This window comes from Stigmatopora argus, chromosome 1, assembly GCF_051989625.1.
Source record: "Stigmatopora argus isolate UIUO_Sarg chromosome 1, RoL_Sarg_1.0, whole genome shotgun sequence".
Lineage (NCBI taxonomy): Eukaryota > Metazoa > Chordata > Actinopteri > Syngnathiformes > Syngnathidae > Stigmatopora > Stigmatopora argus.
Genome location: NC_135387.1, coordinates 10,499,223 through 10,517,320, shown reverse-complemented (window position 1 = coordinate 10,517,320; position 18,098 = coordinate 10,499,223). Strand labels below are relative to the sequence as shown.

Below are 18,098 nucleotides of genomic sequence, written 5' to 3'. Positions count from 1 at the left end.
AGGAGGAGGAGAAGGAGCTCTGCGGGTACACTCAGGGATATTCGGATCTTTCGGGCTGGATGCTCTAGCTCGGGGTCAGGCTCTTTTAACTGTGTGTGTGTGAGAGGTCCTTGCATGCCTTGCGTGCAAAAATGGGCTCCTCTGTGCATATGAGGATTACTGTACTCCTGGCTGCCATCTACCTAACTCAGGTGATCACTGTCTCCTGCCAAGAAAACCACACAAATGGTGAGTCACTTACCTTCATTTTAGGGCCTTTCATGTGTTCCCATGAGCATCACACAATCTTTTCATGATTGCATAATGCTCTGGTCTGTTGTCCCCTGTGTTTATATTTTAGTTTTGTTTATTTAGGGACTCTATTCAGTGTGTCTTCCTCATAGTTGAGAGCTTCTGAGTTTGAATCTAAAATCAGGCATTCCTGTGTCAAATGTGCATGTCTTTTTATGCTTGTGTGGGTTTTCTTCTAAAAAAATTGGCTTCTTTCCACAATCCACTGATATGCATGGTGGTGGGTAAATTGAAGATTGAAAATTGTCCCAAGATTTCATGGTCAAAATAAAGTACCCCACCCCAAGTATTGTCTTATTAACCTTTGGTGAAATTTGGAGTAGCATCGATCGCAGAATAAAGAATATTAAGACCCGTACATAATAATTTTTACAATGTCGCATATTCATTCTGCGAGGCTGCCTGCATCACAGTAATGTTACATCAAAAGAATCAAATCTACGTATTTTCTATGGTTTCATCGAATTGATTTGAATTGAATTGAATGCTTTTATTGTCATTCTACAAGTATAATGAGATTTAAGTTTTTAAAGTGGTACCAACAGGTTACATGTTTGACATCAGTGTTCTTGACAAATTAACTATGTTCTATGTAGAAGAATGAAAATAATTCCTAAACAGTTTGGGAAAAAAAAAACTTTGGCACATTTTCTACATCACAATGATGCCAAGATGGAAGAAAAATAAATCAATCTCTACCCCCTCTGAGTATAGTATGTGCTTACAGAAGCGTGTGGGACGGCCAGTCTATTTCAGTGCGAGGTCAGCACCCAATGAAGGGGTGCCGAGCTCCTCTCCTGTAATGATGTGGCCACGTGGAGGGACAGACAAAAGCAGGCCACTAATTTTGGTCAGACTTGGTCTCAAAGGCACATAGGACACACCCTAAGTGAAAGGATGCTGGATTATGCTCAAGTAGAATAGCCCACTGCTGATTTAACTCATTGCTGACTTTGAGCTGCTCAGGTGCAGGATGGCATAACGAGCAAGTGTCACATTTGTCCTGTATTTCATCAGCATTGTATCTGGATTTCTTTTTTCTTTCATTTCAAAGGATTAGATAGTGAAGCAGGACTATATAAAATACTGTGAAATTCAACATAAACGCAAATTATGTTTGAATTCTGCAAACAAGGAAGAAGATAATCCTAATGTAATACTTCCAGACAGATTTTGTATCTGTAAACGGGGTTTCATGAGTCTCGTGCGGGCGTGGCATAGCCCAAATAAAGAAAAACCACACGGTTCTGGCTAGATCCAACATATACATAATATCTACTGAGGTTTTCCCAAAAATAACTGCTGCTGGTGAGTTGGAGTGTCTTTCGCGGGGAGAGGCTTCACCACATAATTATGACCTGCAGATGGAAAGCCTCACAAAGCCTGCAGCAGGTGGCCACATTCTTGACAAAACCGGCTTAAATGGGCTCTGGATTTGGATCACACACTATTTGGAAATTGTTCACAAAAAGATATTTGAATTAAAAAAGGAAAACCCTATGAAAGCAGTTTATATACATAATAACTTTGTCACAGGCTTCATACATCGAGGAACTGTCACAATCATAGTGTAGTCTAGTGAGAGTGCCACTTGGCGAATTCCTGTCATGATGATACAGGCGTCGAACTACCACAGCTTGATTGCTCCTTAAACACCTAAGTGTGCCTTCACATTCTGCACCGCAGTGGAAAACCCCATTGAAGGTGATTGTTGTTCACTTACTCTGTGATTCTCTGTAAATTGTATATATTCACTTAATAATAAGGTCTTAGGAACGTAACTTTATCAAGTGGTACTTTAAAAATACCCGCAAAAAATGTGACCTAACAATTTTTCAGGTTTATGCAAGGTGGGCTAGCACTGGTATTCTTTCATTCATACATTTATTTTCCGTACAGCTTATCCTCACAAGGATCACGGAGGGTGCTGGAGCCTATCCCATCCCAAAATGGGCAGCAGGCGTGGGACACACTGAATTGGTTGCCAGCCAATCGCAGTAGCACTAGTATATTCGTAATGATTATTATTAAAGAAAAAGTCAGTTTTAGTATTTATTGAAATTCATGTAAAACACAGTTGCTCATTACTTGAGTATGTAAATTGATCTCTGACTGTGAAGAAAATTATTATTTAAAATTGTATTTTTTTTCCTCGTTATTTCAATAATCAATAAAAAGGACAATTTTATTTTATTCCAATTTATTAAGTAGTAAGATCCTTTCTTCTGGGATGGACATGATAACGCTTTTGTCAACCCCTTCAAGGCAAGGCACCTATTTTCCGAAACACCACCCCAAAACGATCTCTTAATAATATGGGGGGAAAAATCACAGAGCTCAATGATAAATCTGACCTTTATAAAACCAATTTGACTTAACATGCCAGTTTTTAATGCAAGTTAAAGCATGCGTACACAGTCAGCCACGTATGAAAACCGCTAGCCATGTATGAAAACTGCTAGCCATGTATGAAAACTGCTAGAGTCACCGAAAACCTGCATATTTTATCAAGGCCACATTTTAAACTGTTCATGAAAATTTGAGCTAAAGAGGTAAAGGATCACCCGGACTGCTGTTAGCAATTAAGTTGAAAAGCCAGCATCAGTGATGGTTGATTTGAGGGTGTCTTAGCGCCCATGCCATGGGTAACTTGTAAATTTGCAATGGTGACACTAATGCAGAAATGTACATGAAGGTTATGGAGCAACATATGCTGCCATCCAAGCAAGCATTTGAAAACTTGCTCTTTTGCCAGCTTTTTTGAAACGTGTCACATGCATCTTATTCAAAATGATGGAATGTTTGAAATAACACAATCATGCGGGTGCTTGAGCACACTACAGGCTGGAGGCTTGTATACCCACCCATTACTGGCTAACTCGTAACCTAGCAGCAAAACAGGCATCATGAGTCCATGTATGTATGTATATGCTCCTGCCTTCTACTGGTTAACTAGTAACCTAAGGCAACACAGTCACTAATCAGTCTGCAATTAATTATTCATCCCTGATCCAAAATAAAATCAGAAATTGGGCCCTGAGGATCCATAGATACTACTGGCCCGCCCACCTATATTCTGAAGTTCACTTAATTAGAACTGGAAAAAAATGTGAAAAATGGATAAAGTGTAGTGGGATTTTTGTGGATTTTGTACTTTACTTATTCAGATTCAAATAACAGGGGGCAAATGATTCCGCAAAATCTATTGTATTTTTTATTTATTTTTGCCTCTGTACTCATAATGATGAAAATAACTAGCTGTCATCTCTAACCCAGAATATCTAATCAATCATGTGAAGTGAGAACTTTGACTCAGACCGAAAACCCAAATTCCAAGGATGACAACATATATCATATAAATACTCTCTTGCTGTTTCCTGATACCTCATACTAATTATATTCTCCATTATATTTACATATCGAAACCCTTTAATTTCTTGCAATATTTTACCTTCTGCTGAGGTTTGAGCATTACCATTATATTGGCAACAAGAGCAACCATTCCATTAATTTTCTATATGACCTGGCCTCATTAGAACTGTGGTTGAGCTGGTTCCGTTGGCTAACTTCGGGCACTAGGCCATCTTCACCACTGGTAGTTAACCAATCACAGGTCATATACTGATTACTCTTCATTTTCATTCTGTTTTTGGAATATGAGAGCAAGCTTTAAAAAACCCACCAGAGCATTGAACAAACATCCGATTACTTATTCATTTATTTCTTATTTATTGATTATTTTTTTGTCTGTTTGTTGTTGTTATTTATGCACTATGTGGTGAAATCTTTAAATCTCATTATACTTGTATAATGACAATAAAAGCACTCAATTCAACACATATTGTAGCACTTTGTATTTGCAAATCCATGGCCCACCATGATGTTCAACCACAAAAATATTCACTCTGTCTCCAAATACTTTTTGACATTTGACTTCTTCCTTATAGACACATGCGTCGACAATGGACAAATATATGGCAACAAAGAAATGTGGAGCCCTGATCCTTGTCGGATCTGCGTATGTGAGGCTGGCAACACCATGTGTGAAGCAATAATTTGTGATGACCTCGGGGACTGCGCCCAAACGGTGACCCCGGAGGGCGAATGCTGCCCGGTGTGCGTGACCCCAGGGACCACATCAATATCAAACCCTTCTTCAGGTACGTGTTGATGTCAATGTATCCTAAACTTTATTGAAGCAAAGCTGTTTTTTTTCTCCAAAATCACACTGCACAAAAGAATATTTCATGTGAATGCCCCAAAAATGGTTATTGAGTAATACATATGTCTGATTCTCGTCCACTCACCACGCCAGTGGTCCTTGCTAATAGGGCATTTTTACATTAAGTAAGGGGTTCATGAAGTGATCTCGTTGAATTTACTTGGTGAAAACTCTGCCATCATTTGTTCTGTCTGTCATGATACGCTCTCGGCATAGAGACCTTCCACCGATCTGTGTTTCGTACTGCTACAGCTCCCACAGATGAGGAAAGTTTAAACTGCGAGGTAGAGGGGGAGATCTACGCTCATAACGACATCTGGAAGCCAGTGCCGTGTCGTGTTTGTGTATGCGACAATGGCGTAAGCATCTGCAGTGATGTGCAATGCGAGGTGGTGCCCAATTGTCCCAAAGTGATGACCCCAGAGGGCGAGTGCTGCCCAGTGTGTGAGAATCTGGCCAGTGCCACCAGGCACATCGGTAAGATCGCCAGGATCAATGTGCACTTTTGTCTCCTATCCACAAGGATGCACTGCTGTGTAAATTGAAAGCATAAATTACAATTACTTTGATAATTAAACAATATTTTTTTCTCCCATTCTCTTCAAGCTATCATGGGTTATCGGGTAAGTCATTTTTAAATTTCAAATAACACGGTGTACTATATTCTAATATCCATTTATATACAGTACATGCACATACAGTACTTGCAAATTAATAACTTAATATACACATACATAGAAAAGATAGCCATAAAATTAGCATATGTATATAATGAAGCTATTTTATGGAGTAACTACTGACAACATTCATTCATTCTTTTTCCGTAACATTTATCCTCACTAGGGTGCTGGAGCATATCCCAGCCAACTACGGGCACCAGGCGGGAGACACGCTGAATTGGTGGTCAGCCAATCGCTGGGCACAAGGAGACAGACAAATATTCACGACCACACTTATAACTAGGGGCAATTTAGAGTGTTTAACCAGCCTACCATGCATGATTTTGGGATGTGGTAGGAAACCGGAGTACCCAGAGAAAACCCTCGTAAGCCCAGGGAGAACATGCAAACTCACCACAGGAAGGTCGGGACATAAAATTGAACCCTCGATATCAGAAGTGTGGGGCCGATGCGCTCACCACTAGTCCCCTACTGACACCAAAAGTCACAAATTTCAGTCACAACTGTTGTCATTTAGTACTTTAATAAGTTAATCTTTATCGTTACTATGAATATAATCACATCATAAAAGGTTTGTGCTCTCTAATAATATGTATAAATTGTGAATGCCTTTAAAAAGTTTCATTATGTAATAAATTGTGTTTTTTCACTCGTGTAGGGACACAAGGGTGAACCAGGTGATATTCCCCATGCCCATGTAAGCCATAAGTGATGTCTACTAATTAAAGAGTTTTCATATTGTACACCTTGTGACACAACATTATTTTCTCTTACTCAGTTGGTGGGAATCCGTGGACCACAGGGACCTAGCGTGAGTTTTCTTTTGATTAAAGCATCAGAAAGATCAGCCGTTGTCTCCATCTTGAAAAATGATTGAATCTGGCATGTTTCCTTTTCAGGGCCCTCCAGGTGCTCAGGGGAGAACTGGACATAGAGGATTTAAAGGCAGACGGGTAAATTGAAACACTTTGAAAAATACCTTGAACAAACTATGGCATCGGGTTGAACATTTTGGAAATTTGTTCATAATATTCACCTCGATCAATTGTAGGAATTAATATTCACTAGTTTTACTATATACTGTACCATACTAAACTAGACTAACCCATTTTACTGCTTACATTTATAAATACAGTAGGTGTCTGTCATATAGCTCAGAGGTAAAATCAAGAAGTAGTAGAAGAACAGTACACTTAATTGTTTTTTTTAAACTGATGACTTAAGTAAATACTGTCATTGCAGGGATTCCAAGGGCCCCCAGGTTTTGATGGAGAACCTGGCATACCAGGGAATCCAGGAGCAGCTGGCCCCCCGGGTTACCCCTCTCTTCCCGGGGTTAGCTTGTGTCTCTTTAAAACATTTCTGGCAAAAAAATAATAGTTTTTTTATTCCTTATATCCAACAGATATTAATGTCAATTTTTTTCGTCATTCAAGGGTAATTTTGTCTCACAAATGGCATCAGGTTTCAATGAGAAGTCAGCAGGGTTGACCGGTATGGTGTCCGGTTCAAGGGTGAGTGCAACCAGTCCCAGTATGTCCATAAACTGTTTGGAATTTTATTATGCAGCATGTGCAGTGAGCGAAGTGTTATTGTTTCAGGGTGAAGCAGGACCACGAGGACCCCCTGGGGCAAGTGGACCACCTGTAAGTTCAATCTTCGAAAATTAGTATTTGCTAAAAACGGATTTAGTGTGTGTGAAGGAAATTTCACATACACATTGTTTTTAACAAAATAGATAAAAGGTTCATGAAATGGATAGATGGAACCTGAGTTTGACAATTGTGGAAATGGCTAGTTTTTCCCCAAATTTTTTTTGCATGAATACCAAGTAGACATTTCCTGTCGTTCTTCTTCAGGGTCCAAGCGGTGGTCAGGGACTCCCAGGAGAGGCTGGAGAGCCAGGACAAATGGTATAATTGTTGTCATTTTGACCTTTTTGCCGAGGCATCTTGAAATGTCTCAACTTTTGAGGTTCCCTGTGTTTGTTTGTAGGGTGAACCAGGTCTTCGAGGTCCAGAAGGATTGCCAGGAAAAAATGGTGCTGATGTCAGTGAAATTCATTCATCAATCCATTCAATAATATTGTTACCCATCTTTTGGTGTTAATTAATAAATCATGATTAACTTGATTTAAATGTTATGACTATATTTATTTGCTTAGGGTGAGGCTGGACCTGTTGGTGCTCCAGGAGAGCATGGATTCCCAGGATCATTGGTATTTAAAAGATTTCCACATCCACTGCCTAGTTCTTCTGCTTGTTTGGCTCAACGTAGATACTATTTCATATCTAACTATGCCACTTCATTAGGGTGCACGAGGACTTCCCGGTACTCCAGGAGTTACAGGTCTGAAAGGCCACAAGGTATGTTCAAACAGTAGTTGACGTTTTTTATTGCCTTTACATTTTGGGACAGAAGAAGAACTCGTGTATCTCTCTCAAAACAGGGTGAAGTGGGCATGTTTGGTCCCAGAGGAGAGCCAGGAGCTCTGGGTCTCAAGGTAGGATTTCTTTATCAATAACAACATTCAACATGCATTCCCAATTTTCTATCACCTCCATTCTCTATTTGCTATTGTGTTTTGCAGGGTGCTTCTGGAACTCCTGGATCTATGGGTGCTACTGGCCCAGTGGTAGGCCACCCAAACAATAATCTCACGACACCTTTTGATGTGGTAAAGTATTGAAAATTCATTGTCTGTCAGGGGCCACCAGGATTAATGGGAGAAAGAGGACGAGCAGGTCCATCTGGTGCTGTGGTAAGAGCAGTCATCCATAACCTGTGTTTATTGGAACATGAACAATGTTGTAGGATTTTAACTAAATGTCTAAATCAATTTCTGGTATAGGGAAAACGTGGAGCTGCTGGACATGTTGGCAAACCAGGTCCTCTGGTAAGTTTGAAGTGCAATTGTTTCATTTCATCATATGGGCAAAAACAATTGTGAAGTGAATCAAACTTTTTCTCTGAAATGTTGCCCCCCCTCCAAAAAAGATACTAATACCTTTCAACCACAGGGTCCAATTGGAATCCCTGGTGTGCCTGGCTTCCCAGGTGTCTTTGGACAGAAGGTGGAGTTGCAGTTTTGCCTTCGATGTTTACAAAAAAACTTAGACCAATAAAATGAATGCCATCTCATATATCACTCTGATTATCTTTAGGGTGAAGCTGGACCAGTTGGTGTGAGAGGAAGTGGAGGTCAGCAGGGACCCAGAGGAGATGCAGGTCACGTTGGGCCACCAGGGCCCACTGGACAGCAGGCAAGCAATTGTTTTATTCTGTTTAATGAAAGAAATCAAGTTGATATTGTTACTAAGTATGTTGGTGGTTGTTAACAGGGATCTGAAGGGCCTGATGGAACGCCAGGAGCCAGAGGCGCATCAGTACGTGAGCCAAATGCGGACCAACAAATCTTATGGCAACAATTATTTTTTTAAATTAAATCTATAACTTGTTTCCAGGGCATAGCAGGTCTGATGGGTCCATCAGGGCTGCTGGGTCCAGTTGGGCCTCCAGGACCCCAGGGAACCACTGGAATACAAGGACCAAAAGGACAAGATGTAAGAGCCAAGAATGAGTGACACTGTTTTTCTGAGTCTTGCCACTTACATGACACAATCTTTTTTCCAGGGTGATGGCGGTGTGGCTGGAGTGAAAGGAGACGCTGGACTTAAAGGCGAAAGAGTACGTATAAAAATAATTCAAAATAATCAAAAGTGGTTATTTTATAGTCTAGAGCAGGGGTCGGGAACCTTTTTGTCAGAGAGAGCCATGAAAAAAAAACATATTTTCTAATGTTATTCAGAGCCATTCTCAGAATTGAGAAGGTTAACCTTGTGTTGTTCAAACCTGTTGACAGGGCGACCATGGTTCTCCTGGTCTGATCGGCCCCATGGGAGATGAAGGCAAGCGCGGACCCCGAGGTGATGCAGGTTCTGTCGGTGACCCGGGACCTCAAGGCGAGACAGTGAGTTGAATTAATTAGGAGTGGAGTTTCTACAAGTCTCACTTACAATGGCAAACATTTCATAATGTTACATTACTTTATTTTATTATCTTTTTAGGGAGTCCCTGGGAATCGTGGGTTTTCTGGTTCGGATGGTTTCCCAGGAGCAAAAGTGAGTTTGATAATTATTTTGAAGGCATTTCCATTCTCAATGGAACATCCAGACCTGAATCATTAATAAATCTTTGAGGAACCAGAACGAAAAAACACTGTTCAATTATCACAGGGAGCTCTGGGTGAAAGAGGGCTTCCAGGCACAACCGGTACAAAAGGTCTGACAGGAGATCTTGGACGACCTGGAGAGTCTGGGTTAACTGGTGCCCGGGTAAGGCCTCCTTAGATCCACAGCTCTGTTAAAATTGTAGGACACATACCTGATGCTACATTTATGTCCTTTAGGGTCTGTCTGGAATTATTGGTGCCGAAGGAGCAGAAGGCAAGCAAGGACCACAGGTTTATTATTTTTTTAATTAGGTGCATTTTGCAGCCATTGTTGCATGTATGTGTCTGATGCCATCTTCTGCAGGGCTCATCCGGAGATGATGGCAAACCAGGCCCAGCTGGTTCAACTGGAGGTCGGGGTTTAGCCGGACCCATGGGCCTATCAGGTCCAAAAGGCCTCACTGTCAGTTTAATCCGGCTCACCTAGCTCTAGAAGCCCATTAATTCTGTAGACAATATTGACTCCCATGTAATTTTCAGGGTGATCCTGGAAAAAATGGCGAGGCTGGCAGTACTGGGTCCCAGGGTCAAAGAGTATGTTGTTTTCTCTGAGAAATAGATGTATATTTGCTATAAATCATATAAAGAAATGAAGTGAGTTACAATAGCATACCGTAAACATCTCTTAGGGAATCAACGGAAAAGATGGGGAGGAGGGAGCTGCAGGACCAACTGGCCCTGCTGTGAGTATCTCATTTATTATCAAAACCAAAATCATGTTACTTTGGTCATTATGTTTGGTACATGTTTTATAGTGAAGATTGTAAGACTAAATTCCAAGTGTCCAACATTCAATGTGTCTGCTTAATGTTCTAGACTTGCTACCCTTCATCCCATGTTCTCTTTTAGGGTCCAGGAGGGAAGAGAGGCGAGCAGGGACCACAGGGACCCACTGGGTTCCAGGTGATACACCACTAAAAAAAGCCTAGCAGTTGATATAATCATGATCATGTTTGTTCATGAGTGTGGGTGTGTTTCAGGGTTTGCCCGGAGTGCCAGGCCCACCAGGAGAATCTGGTAAACCAGGAACTGAGGTATGGCAATAAAACATAATAGTTCAGCAATTACTGTATAAGGGATTATGTATTTTTAATGTTCTCTTTAGGGATTTGCTGGAGAGGAAGGATCTGACGGAGCCTCAGGATTGAGGGTAAATTAGTCATTTGTATTTTGCTTCTTAAATGTCAAGTGCAAAAATGCTTTTTGTACATCATGCACTGTCCCAACAGGGAGAAAGAGGCGCACCAGGAGCAAGGGGTGAAACTGGACCCAAAGGACTACAGGGACCTAAAGGTAGTCCAGGTACTCCAGGACCAGATGGATTCAAGGTAACATAGAAAAAAGGTTGACATGATTGAAGTGTAACTATAGTTAGTATCATTCAGCTAAATACTGTGGTATTATAGGGAAAAGCCGGAGGAAAGGGGACCGCTGGGGAAACGGGAAGTCCAGGACTTCAGGGGATGCCAGGGGAAAGAGGCATTCCAGGCTCTTCAGGCCCAAAAGGGGATGTGGTAAGTGCCATCTGCAACATTATCATAATGAAACCAATTTCACTGATTGACACATGAAGTCTAAGGGAGTCTTTGTCAACAGGGCTCTGTTGGTGATGCAGGACTAGAAGGCAAAGCTGGAAGCGATGGAACTCGTGTGAGTTGTTTGTACCACAACATTTAACATGGACTCTTGAAAAAAATCAAACCATGTCTGCACATGATCCCCTGGGTCTGAAGGCAATTAAAGTATTATTGTCAAAATTCCTATACATTTGTTCATTAAAGGGTGTGGCTGGACCAGTTGGACCTCCAGGTGCTGTTGGAGCCAATGGTGCCAAGGTATGGTTGGTGTTTGTTGTTTAGAGTTGACCATTTAACCACACAAATGGCATTCAACAATATTGATTTAATTTATGGTTGTAATATATAACCCTAAAATGTGTTTTTTTAGGGTGAACCTGGTGCACAAGGACCTAACGGACGCCGAGGAACAAGAGGAGTACCTGTGAGTAAAACACTTTCAAAATGATAATTCATTACCCATCATTACTCTGTCTCTGACTTCCAAGTGTGCAACCCTTACAGGGTTCGACTGGTGAGCATGGTGCAACTGGAGCTGCAGGTTTCCCTGGAACTGCTGTAAGTTATCAGTTCAAAACATTCTACCAAATTATAGGTCCAAATACCCACATATTACTTTCATTTTTTTCTTCAGGGTGCTGAAGGTCAGCCTGGGGTCAAAGGAGAGACTGGGGAACCAGGCATTAAGGGTGAAGCAGGACCACCTGGACCACCAGGAATGGCGGGCATAACAGGAGTGCAGGTGTGCATTAATAATAGGATTCACTCGAAAACGACATACTGGGAGTGTTATATATTTTTTATTCCTCATTTTTTTCTGAATACAGTTACTAGCTGTCTCAACAGCCCCTATTTTTAGCCTTACAGACTTAGCCTTCTTTTGTCCTCTAATGTACTATATGTGACTACGTTTACCCAAACTCTCTACTGTATTACCAAGGATTTCATAACCATGATGACCAAAATTACAGCATGAGGGAGTGGGTAGAGACTGTGCATTCCACAACAATCCACCAGTTAGAGCTCAACAATATTCGCTACCACTTATCTCAGCATACAAAAAAAGCACAATGTGGCTATTTTTTTCTTGTTGGTTTTGATGTTGAATGATCTTTTCCCATCAAAACAAGAAATATAACCGCTTGTCAAAATGAAACAAAATATAGAACAGCTCACCCAGAGACAAAAAAAATTGAGCTCAAGGACAACAGAGCAAAACATGTACTTGGTTTCGAAACATGGTTAGCACATCAGAGAACGAATGATTTGTATACAAGCAATTTAAAAGCCAATTTCCCCTAGTAATTTACTTAATAAATTAATTGAGACTTGTTTCAGGGCCCGGTTGGTCTGACTGGACTCAAAGGTGGCAGAGGAACGCAGGGTGCATCGGTGAGCCTGGCCTACGAACATTAATCATTGTTACTTCTATAGTTCAGAGCAACCCATTGTTGACACAGGTTTCACAAGTGTTCTTTTGCTACAGGGTTCTGCTGGTTTCCCTGGCTTACCTGGTGGCATCGGGCCACACGGTTCACTTGTGAGTCCACTTGGGTGATACCTACTTTCCAGTTTTTTAAATGGGTTTGTAACATGCAATCTGACATATGCAATAGGGTGCTGTTGGAGCAGATGGGCCAATTGGTTTAACTGGAAAGCAGGGGCCCCCAGGTATTCGAGGTGAAAATGGGGCCCCTGGACTTCAAGGGGAGTTTGGTGCTCCTGGCCCAGCAGGCACACCTGGAGAGAAGGGTGACTCTGGAGAGGATGGTGCACCAGTAAGTGGAAAGTCATTTTTTGTTCACAAGTCCCACCTGCTGCACATACGGAGTTCTCCATTGTTCTTGTGTTTATGCATTAGGGTCTTTTGGGACCTCCAGGTACTCCTGGCGCTTCAGGACAGCGAGGCCCTGTGGGTCATCCTGGTGTGAGAGGAGAAGGAGCCATGCCAGGCTTGCCTGGTTCTGCCGTATGTAGGACTTCCCTTGCTAAACAGTTTCAGATCAACAAGTGGACAATAATTCATCTTATTTTTAAATTTTAGGGTCCTCCGGGAAAAACAGGAGCTCCTGGAATTCCAGGTGGAAAAGGTCCTCCTGGTGGTATTGGTCCAAAGGGAGCCACAGGGCCAAGAGGAGATGCGGGGCCTGAGGTTGATGATAATTGCAATAGAGGGTGCTGAAGTTATTTTATATGAGTTTGCTTATGTTTGTTATGCGTTAAATCAGGGTGTAACTGGAGAGGAAGGAACTCCTGGAACCGATGGACTTTTAGGTTCAAGAGTAAGTGTAGACACTGGGCAGCCTGAGTGCATACGCTGACATATGTACTCATTACTACAACTGTACAGGGTGATAGAGGTAATGCTGGTCCTGAGGGTCTGGCTGGAGGTCCAGGTTCTCCAGGAAATGAAGGCCCAGTGGGCCCTACTGGCAGTCCTGGAAAGAGAGGCGAAAATGTGAGTTTCAACAATGAAGTGGTTTTAAAATGAATGATGAAACCGGCTTGATGAAGTGTTCATTTTAATTCCTGCCATTTATGCGTTTTTGGTTTAGGGTGGCAAAGGATCGCCCGGACCCCATGGAGCACCTGGAGTACGAGGCAAAGTGGTGAGAATCTCAGTGCAGTCTCATTTTTAAAATCCTTATGCAGAATAATGCAGATATTTTAAAATATATTTAGGGCCCTCAAGGACCACAGGGTGACAAAGGACCAGATGGCGAACAAGGAGAGAGAGGTCAGAAAGGTCACAGAGGTTTTACTGGTCTCCATGGTTTGCCAGGAATTGCTGTAAGTGAATGTTAACTTTAAGCTTTGTGTCTGTGAAGATATAAACAAATAATAAAGTTTACAGTTGTTTTTTTGTCCTTCAGGGTGCTACTGGAGATGCTGGTCCTCCAGGTATCATTGGGCCAGCTGGGCCGAGGGTAAGATGCAAAAAACTATAATGTCAGAAAAATTGAATAAAACCCTATATAACTACATTATCTCATAAATACACAGGGCCCTCCAGGTGTGGTGGGTCCTGCCGGGAAGGAGGGTAACATGGGCCAGCCTGGAGCAATGGGTGCACCCGGAAGCAGAGGAGCCAGCGGCGACGTTGGAGTTCAGGTAATGTGTTATACAATGTTGAGCTTCCTCCCTTTGGACCAAAGCTTCAATTTTTTCCCTGTCCATTCTCAGGGTCCTGAGGGAGAACCAGGACCCCCAGGGCCTCCAGGACCACCAGGACCTCCCACTGCAGCTGTAAAGGAATATTTTGCTGCTCCTGAGGATTTTGATGAGGACGGCGTGCATGAATTTGATCAGTTCTTCAAGGATGACGTGGCGGCTGTCCCTCCTCCACTTCCAGAGTTAATTAAAGATGAGGCTCTTCCTAATAGGAGTCCCATCAATGCCCACAGCACTCTAAAAACCCTCAGCAAGCATTTGCAAAACATGCAGAGTCCAGATGGGACAATGGAGAATCCTGCAAAAACTTGTCAGGACATCAAGCAATGCTATCCACAGAAAACAAGTGGTGAGACTCCTTTTCTCAATAAGGACTACAAAATCCAAACCTATCCCAACCTTAACATATCTTCTGTTTATCTACAGGAGAGTACTGGATCGATCCAAACCAAGGAAGCACTAAAGATGCCATCAAGGTGTTTTGCAACATGGACAGTGGTGAAACCTGCATCTCTGCTAATCCAGCCAATATTTCCCGCAAATCCTGGTGGATAAAATCCACTCCCACTGCCAACAAACCTGTTTGGTTTCAAGCACAGATTTTCGACGGAACCGCAGTAAGCAGAAATTAAGATTGTGGTTGTTTACTGATAGTATAATTTTAATTCACACTTGTGACTTTCCTTGGAAGTGAATGACCAAGACTATTTCAAACCCTTTCAGTTCCGTTATGGGAATGCTGAGGAGCAGCCAAACACTGTGGCAGTTCAAATGAAGCTATTAAAGCTTCTGTCCACAGAGTCTCACCAGAGAATCACCTACCACTGCAAGAACAGTGTGGCTTATAAAGACACTAAGGGCACTATGAAGAAAGCCATGATCCTTAAAGGCGCCAATGGTCAGGAGCTAAGGGCCCAAGGCAGTAACCGCCTGCGATATACTGTCATTGAGGATGGTTGTGCGGTAAGTCCTTAACATACAGAAGTATGAAATACCAGAGATTTGCAAGACATGGTCGGGTAAGGTAATGCGCTCCCTTGCCTGATCCTTGAAGGCTAGTTGGGTCCAAATACAGATGGGCATGGAGACATGACTAACACACATTACACATAGAATGGGCGGTTAGGAGCCATAGAACATAGTATGTGGTCAACTGATTAATACTCCCAATTAATTTGTCCCAATGTGGTGTTCCCACCTCACAATTCTGTGCTTAATGGTTCAATCCCTGGTGGGAGTTTCTCCCCGTGGTTTTGTCCAGGTTCTTCTTTTTCCTCCCACATCCCAAAAACATGCATGCAAGGCTGGTTGAACACTTTAAATTGTGCGTGGATATGAGTGTGATCATGTGACCAACCAGGGTTCGTAACTTTCGTGTTGTGACTCTTTTCTCTGCAGAAGTCTAACGGAAAGTGGGCGAAGACAGTATTTGAATACAGGACTCAAACCCCCATCAGGCTGCCCATTGTGGACGTGGCACCCATTGACATTGGAAAGGCCAATCAGGAGTTCGGCCTTGACATCGGACCTGTGTGTTTCTCATGAAATACAGCAGCATGAGAAAAAAAAAGTTTGATAATTAAAAAAAATGACACCACTTCCTGTGAGTGCTGTGGATGAGTTAGACCATTGCTGTTACACACGTGGCTACAAAAAAATGTGTGACGTTAACGGGCCACCATTATTTATTCATCTTGTCTGTGAAAACTTCATATAGTCATTTTAGTAAAAAATTAAATGCCAAAAATGCCTAATGCCAAGACACGTCTTTTTTTTGGCATTGAAATGAAGAAAATTACAGACTAATATATTTTTAAGTCCAGAAAATTCATCATAAGAGCTTGCACACAAATCTCTTAGTTTGGCTAAGATAAAATTATTGATCCTAAATTATACATTTTTGTTCAGAAATATATTTAGTCTTCCAAAGAAAATGTGTGTTGCAACAATTCTTTAAACGTCACCTGTAAATGCTACATGCTTGACTGTAAATTAAAATGTATTTGTTTGTTGTTAATTGATTTAGAATAAATGTCTTTTTCCTGGGGTGCCTGACCTCATTCCACACAATAATGCACAAGAATAAAAGAACCATTTATTTAACACGTGTACAACTCCAACGCTAGTTTTGCAGGATCCATTCAACCATCTGTCCTTTAGGTGGTGCTGTTAATTTGCAGAAGATCACCTTTCCCAGTACACGTACAGTATACTCCTGCCATACCTTAACCCGAGTGAAACAAGTTCCTCACTAGGGTGGCTGAAATCAAACCAACCATTTCTCACAAAGGCAGTGTATTACTTCAAGCTTTAGAACATATGGCAGCATGGCAGGCATCTCCTCGACTCTCAACATGCGTAAGTAAATGTCGCGGTTTATGACCGAGCACAAAGAGCTCGAAAGAGGGAAGGCGTTCTGGCAGGAAGAATGAGAGCCAAAGTTCAGCCTGCACATGTTTGTGGGTTGACCTGCCTGCCACACCAATGCTGAAAGAAAACCCATGCACTCAATCTACTTCCTGGCTGGTTGGCATCAAGGGAGGAGGTCATTTTTAGATGTATTGCTATTTTCATATAATGAGGAAAAGCTCAATATTGTGAAAATCGTGTGATTCTGAGATGTTTATATGTTCCAATTTGTGCACGGTTTCTCACTTGGAAGCTGCAAATCAGCCCGTGAATTTGAAAATTGCTGTTTTGTGCCATTTTAGTGTGGTCATCCCCCATCTGCATGTCCTTGTGCACTGATAGTCCTTTATGAAACATATTTGTTGGAGTCTGGGAGGTCAAAGGGCATCCATCTACGGGCACATCATGTCAAGTTGGCCAGGGAGGTTTTAGAGCTAAACTGCAAATCGGCACTCATCTTTCATATCAATGTGTAATACCTTCCCTCTTACCTTACCTAACCTTACTTGTTTAAATCCGTTTAAATATCATGGCAAGTTTCCAACTGGGAACATTCCCATAATTTCTCGAAACTGCTCACACGTGACTATACTTTCATGCTAAAATTTAACGTGTCTGTATCCTTGCAAGCTCTCCAGGGTCCTGCGACCTTGAAATGACTTGGCGAGTAACGCCCAACTGATCACAGCTGGAGTGTCTTTTGCTCATTGAGGAACCTTCATGCAAGATTTCCCAGCAACTCCTTTTCCTTCCTGCAGAGCACATGAGCCAGCACCCCAATATGCTCCTAATTTAGAATGAAAGGTGCTCCAGCATTATAGAAAATACAAGTCAGTATATAAAGAAACTTGTGTTGAGATGAAACTTTCAGTCATTTTCCGCCAGACACCCACCAGAAACTGGTGATTTCATGCAGGTGGAAAATGAAAATTGTGACTCAAAAGAGGATTTGACTGAAAATCTGTGCATACATGTATTCCAATTCATTTTCTCATAAACCCTCGCCTCCTGCATCGACAATTGTTAGGGGAAATCGACCACTTTAACATCCCACCTTTTCCAGGATCCTGGGCAGAGCCTGCATCTGGTGGTAGTACAGAGAACAATGGCAGGAAACTGAAAGAGGAGTTAGGGAGTTCCTGTTGGCAGATGACAATGCTGAAGACGAGACTGATCATACGCCTTGCACGTACTGTACTGGCCGAATGAAGGAACTGAAAAGATTCAACTGTGACATACTGTGATTGTTTGTGACAGTTTCGAGTGGTTTGTTTGGTATTCATCTTAAGTAGGAAAGAAGAAATAACTAAATTGACTCCAAAAAATGGTAATGCTGAATAAAATTAATTTAAAACATGAACTACAATCAAGTATACGAATGCATTATCATATTATTTACAATCATTGCCAATATAAAAAGTTTTTTTTTAAAAGCACAGTTAAGGTTTATTTACTTTTTAAATCAGTTGCTTTCATTCTTCAGGAACTACCTACATATATACCTAATTTATTCAATT

General features: G+C 41.7%; 1 protein-coding gene across 1 annotated transcript; it reads left to right on the top strand.

Annotated features, from left to right (window-relative positions):
* LOC144084558 (uncharacterized) lies at positions 1–16,151 on the top strand. Its single transcript, XM_077613110.1, has 55 exons — positions 1–228; positions 4,239–4,451; positions 4,766–4,990; positions 5,120–5,136; positions 5,852–5,890; positions 5,972–6,004; positions 6,093–6,146; positions 6,436–6,528; positions 6,630–6,707; positions 6,795–6,839; positions 7,053–7,106; positions 7,189–7,242; positions 7,358–7,411; positions 7,506–7,559; positions 7,643–7,696; positions 7,784–7,828; positions 7,901–7,954; positions 8,045–8,089; positions 8,214–8,267; positions 8,358–8,456; positions 8,535–8,579; positions 8,658–8,756; positions 8,827–8,880; positions 9,056–9,163; positions 9,261–9,314; positions 9,429–9,527; positions 9,602–9,655; positions 9,729–9,827; positions 9,905–9,958; positions 10,054–10,107; positions 10,274–10,327; positions 10,405–10,458; positions 10,530–10,574; positions 10,654–10,752; positions 10,831–10,938; positions 11,021–11,074; positions 11,206–11,259; positions 11,372–11,425; positions 11,506–11,559; positions 11,636–11,743; positions 12,340–12,393; positions 12,488–12,541; positions 12,618–12,779; positions 12,863–12,970; positions 13,046–13,153; positions 13,230–13,283; positions 13,352–13,459; positions 13,557–13,610; positions 13,684–13,791; positions 13,875–13,928; positions 14,005–14,112; positions 14,185–14,521; positions 14,599–14,789; positions 14,896–15,135; positions 15,571–16,151. The coding sequence occupies exons 1-55, from the start codon at positions 132–134 to the stop codon at positions 15,715–15,717; spliced, it is 4,752 nt and encodes a 1,583-aa protein (XP_077469236.1). The 5' UTR covers positions 1–131; the 3' UTR covers positions 15,718–16,151.
* The last annotated feature ends 1,947 nt before the right edge of the window (positions 16,152–18,098 follow it).

What these genes read in the sequence shown, in the direction of transcription:
- LOC144084558 (XM_077613110.1), top strand. Translation starts at nt 132, where the DNA reads ATGGGCTCCTCTGTGCATATGAGGATTACTGTACTCCTGGCTGCCATC. An exon ending in CAGGTGTCTTTGGACAGAAG is followed by an intron (nt 8,268 to 8,357) that starts GTGGAGTTGCAG and finishes GATTATCTTTAG; the next exon opens with GGTGAAGCTGGACCAGTTGG. An exon ending in AAGGACCAAAAGGACAAGAT is followed by an intron (nt 8,757 to 8,826) that starts GTAAGAGCCAAG and finishes TCTTTTTTCCAG; the next exon opens with GGTGATGGCGGTGTGGCTGG.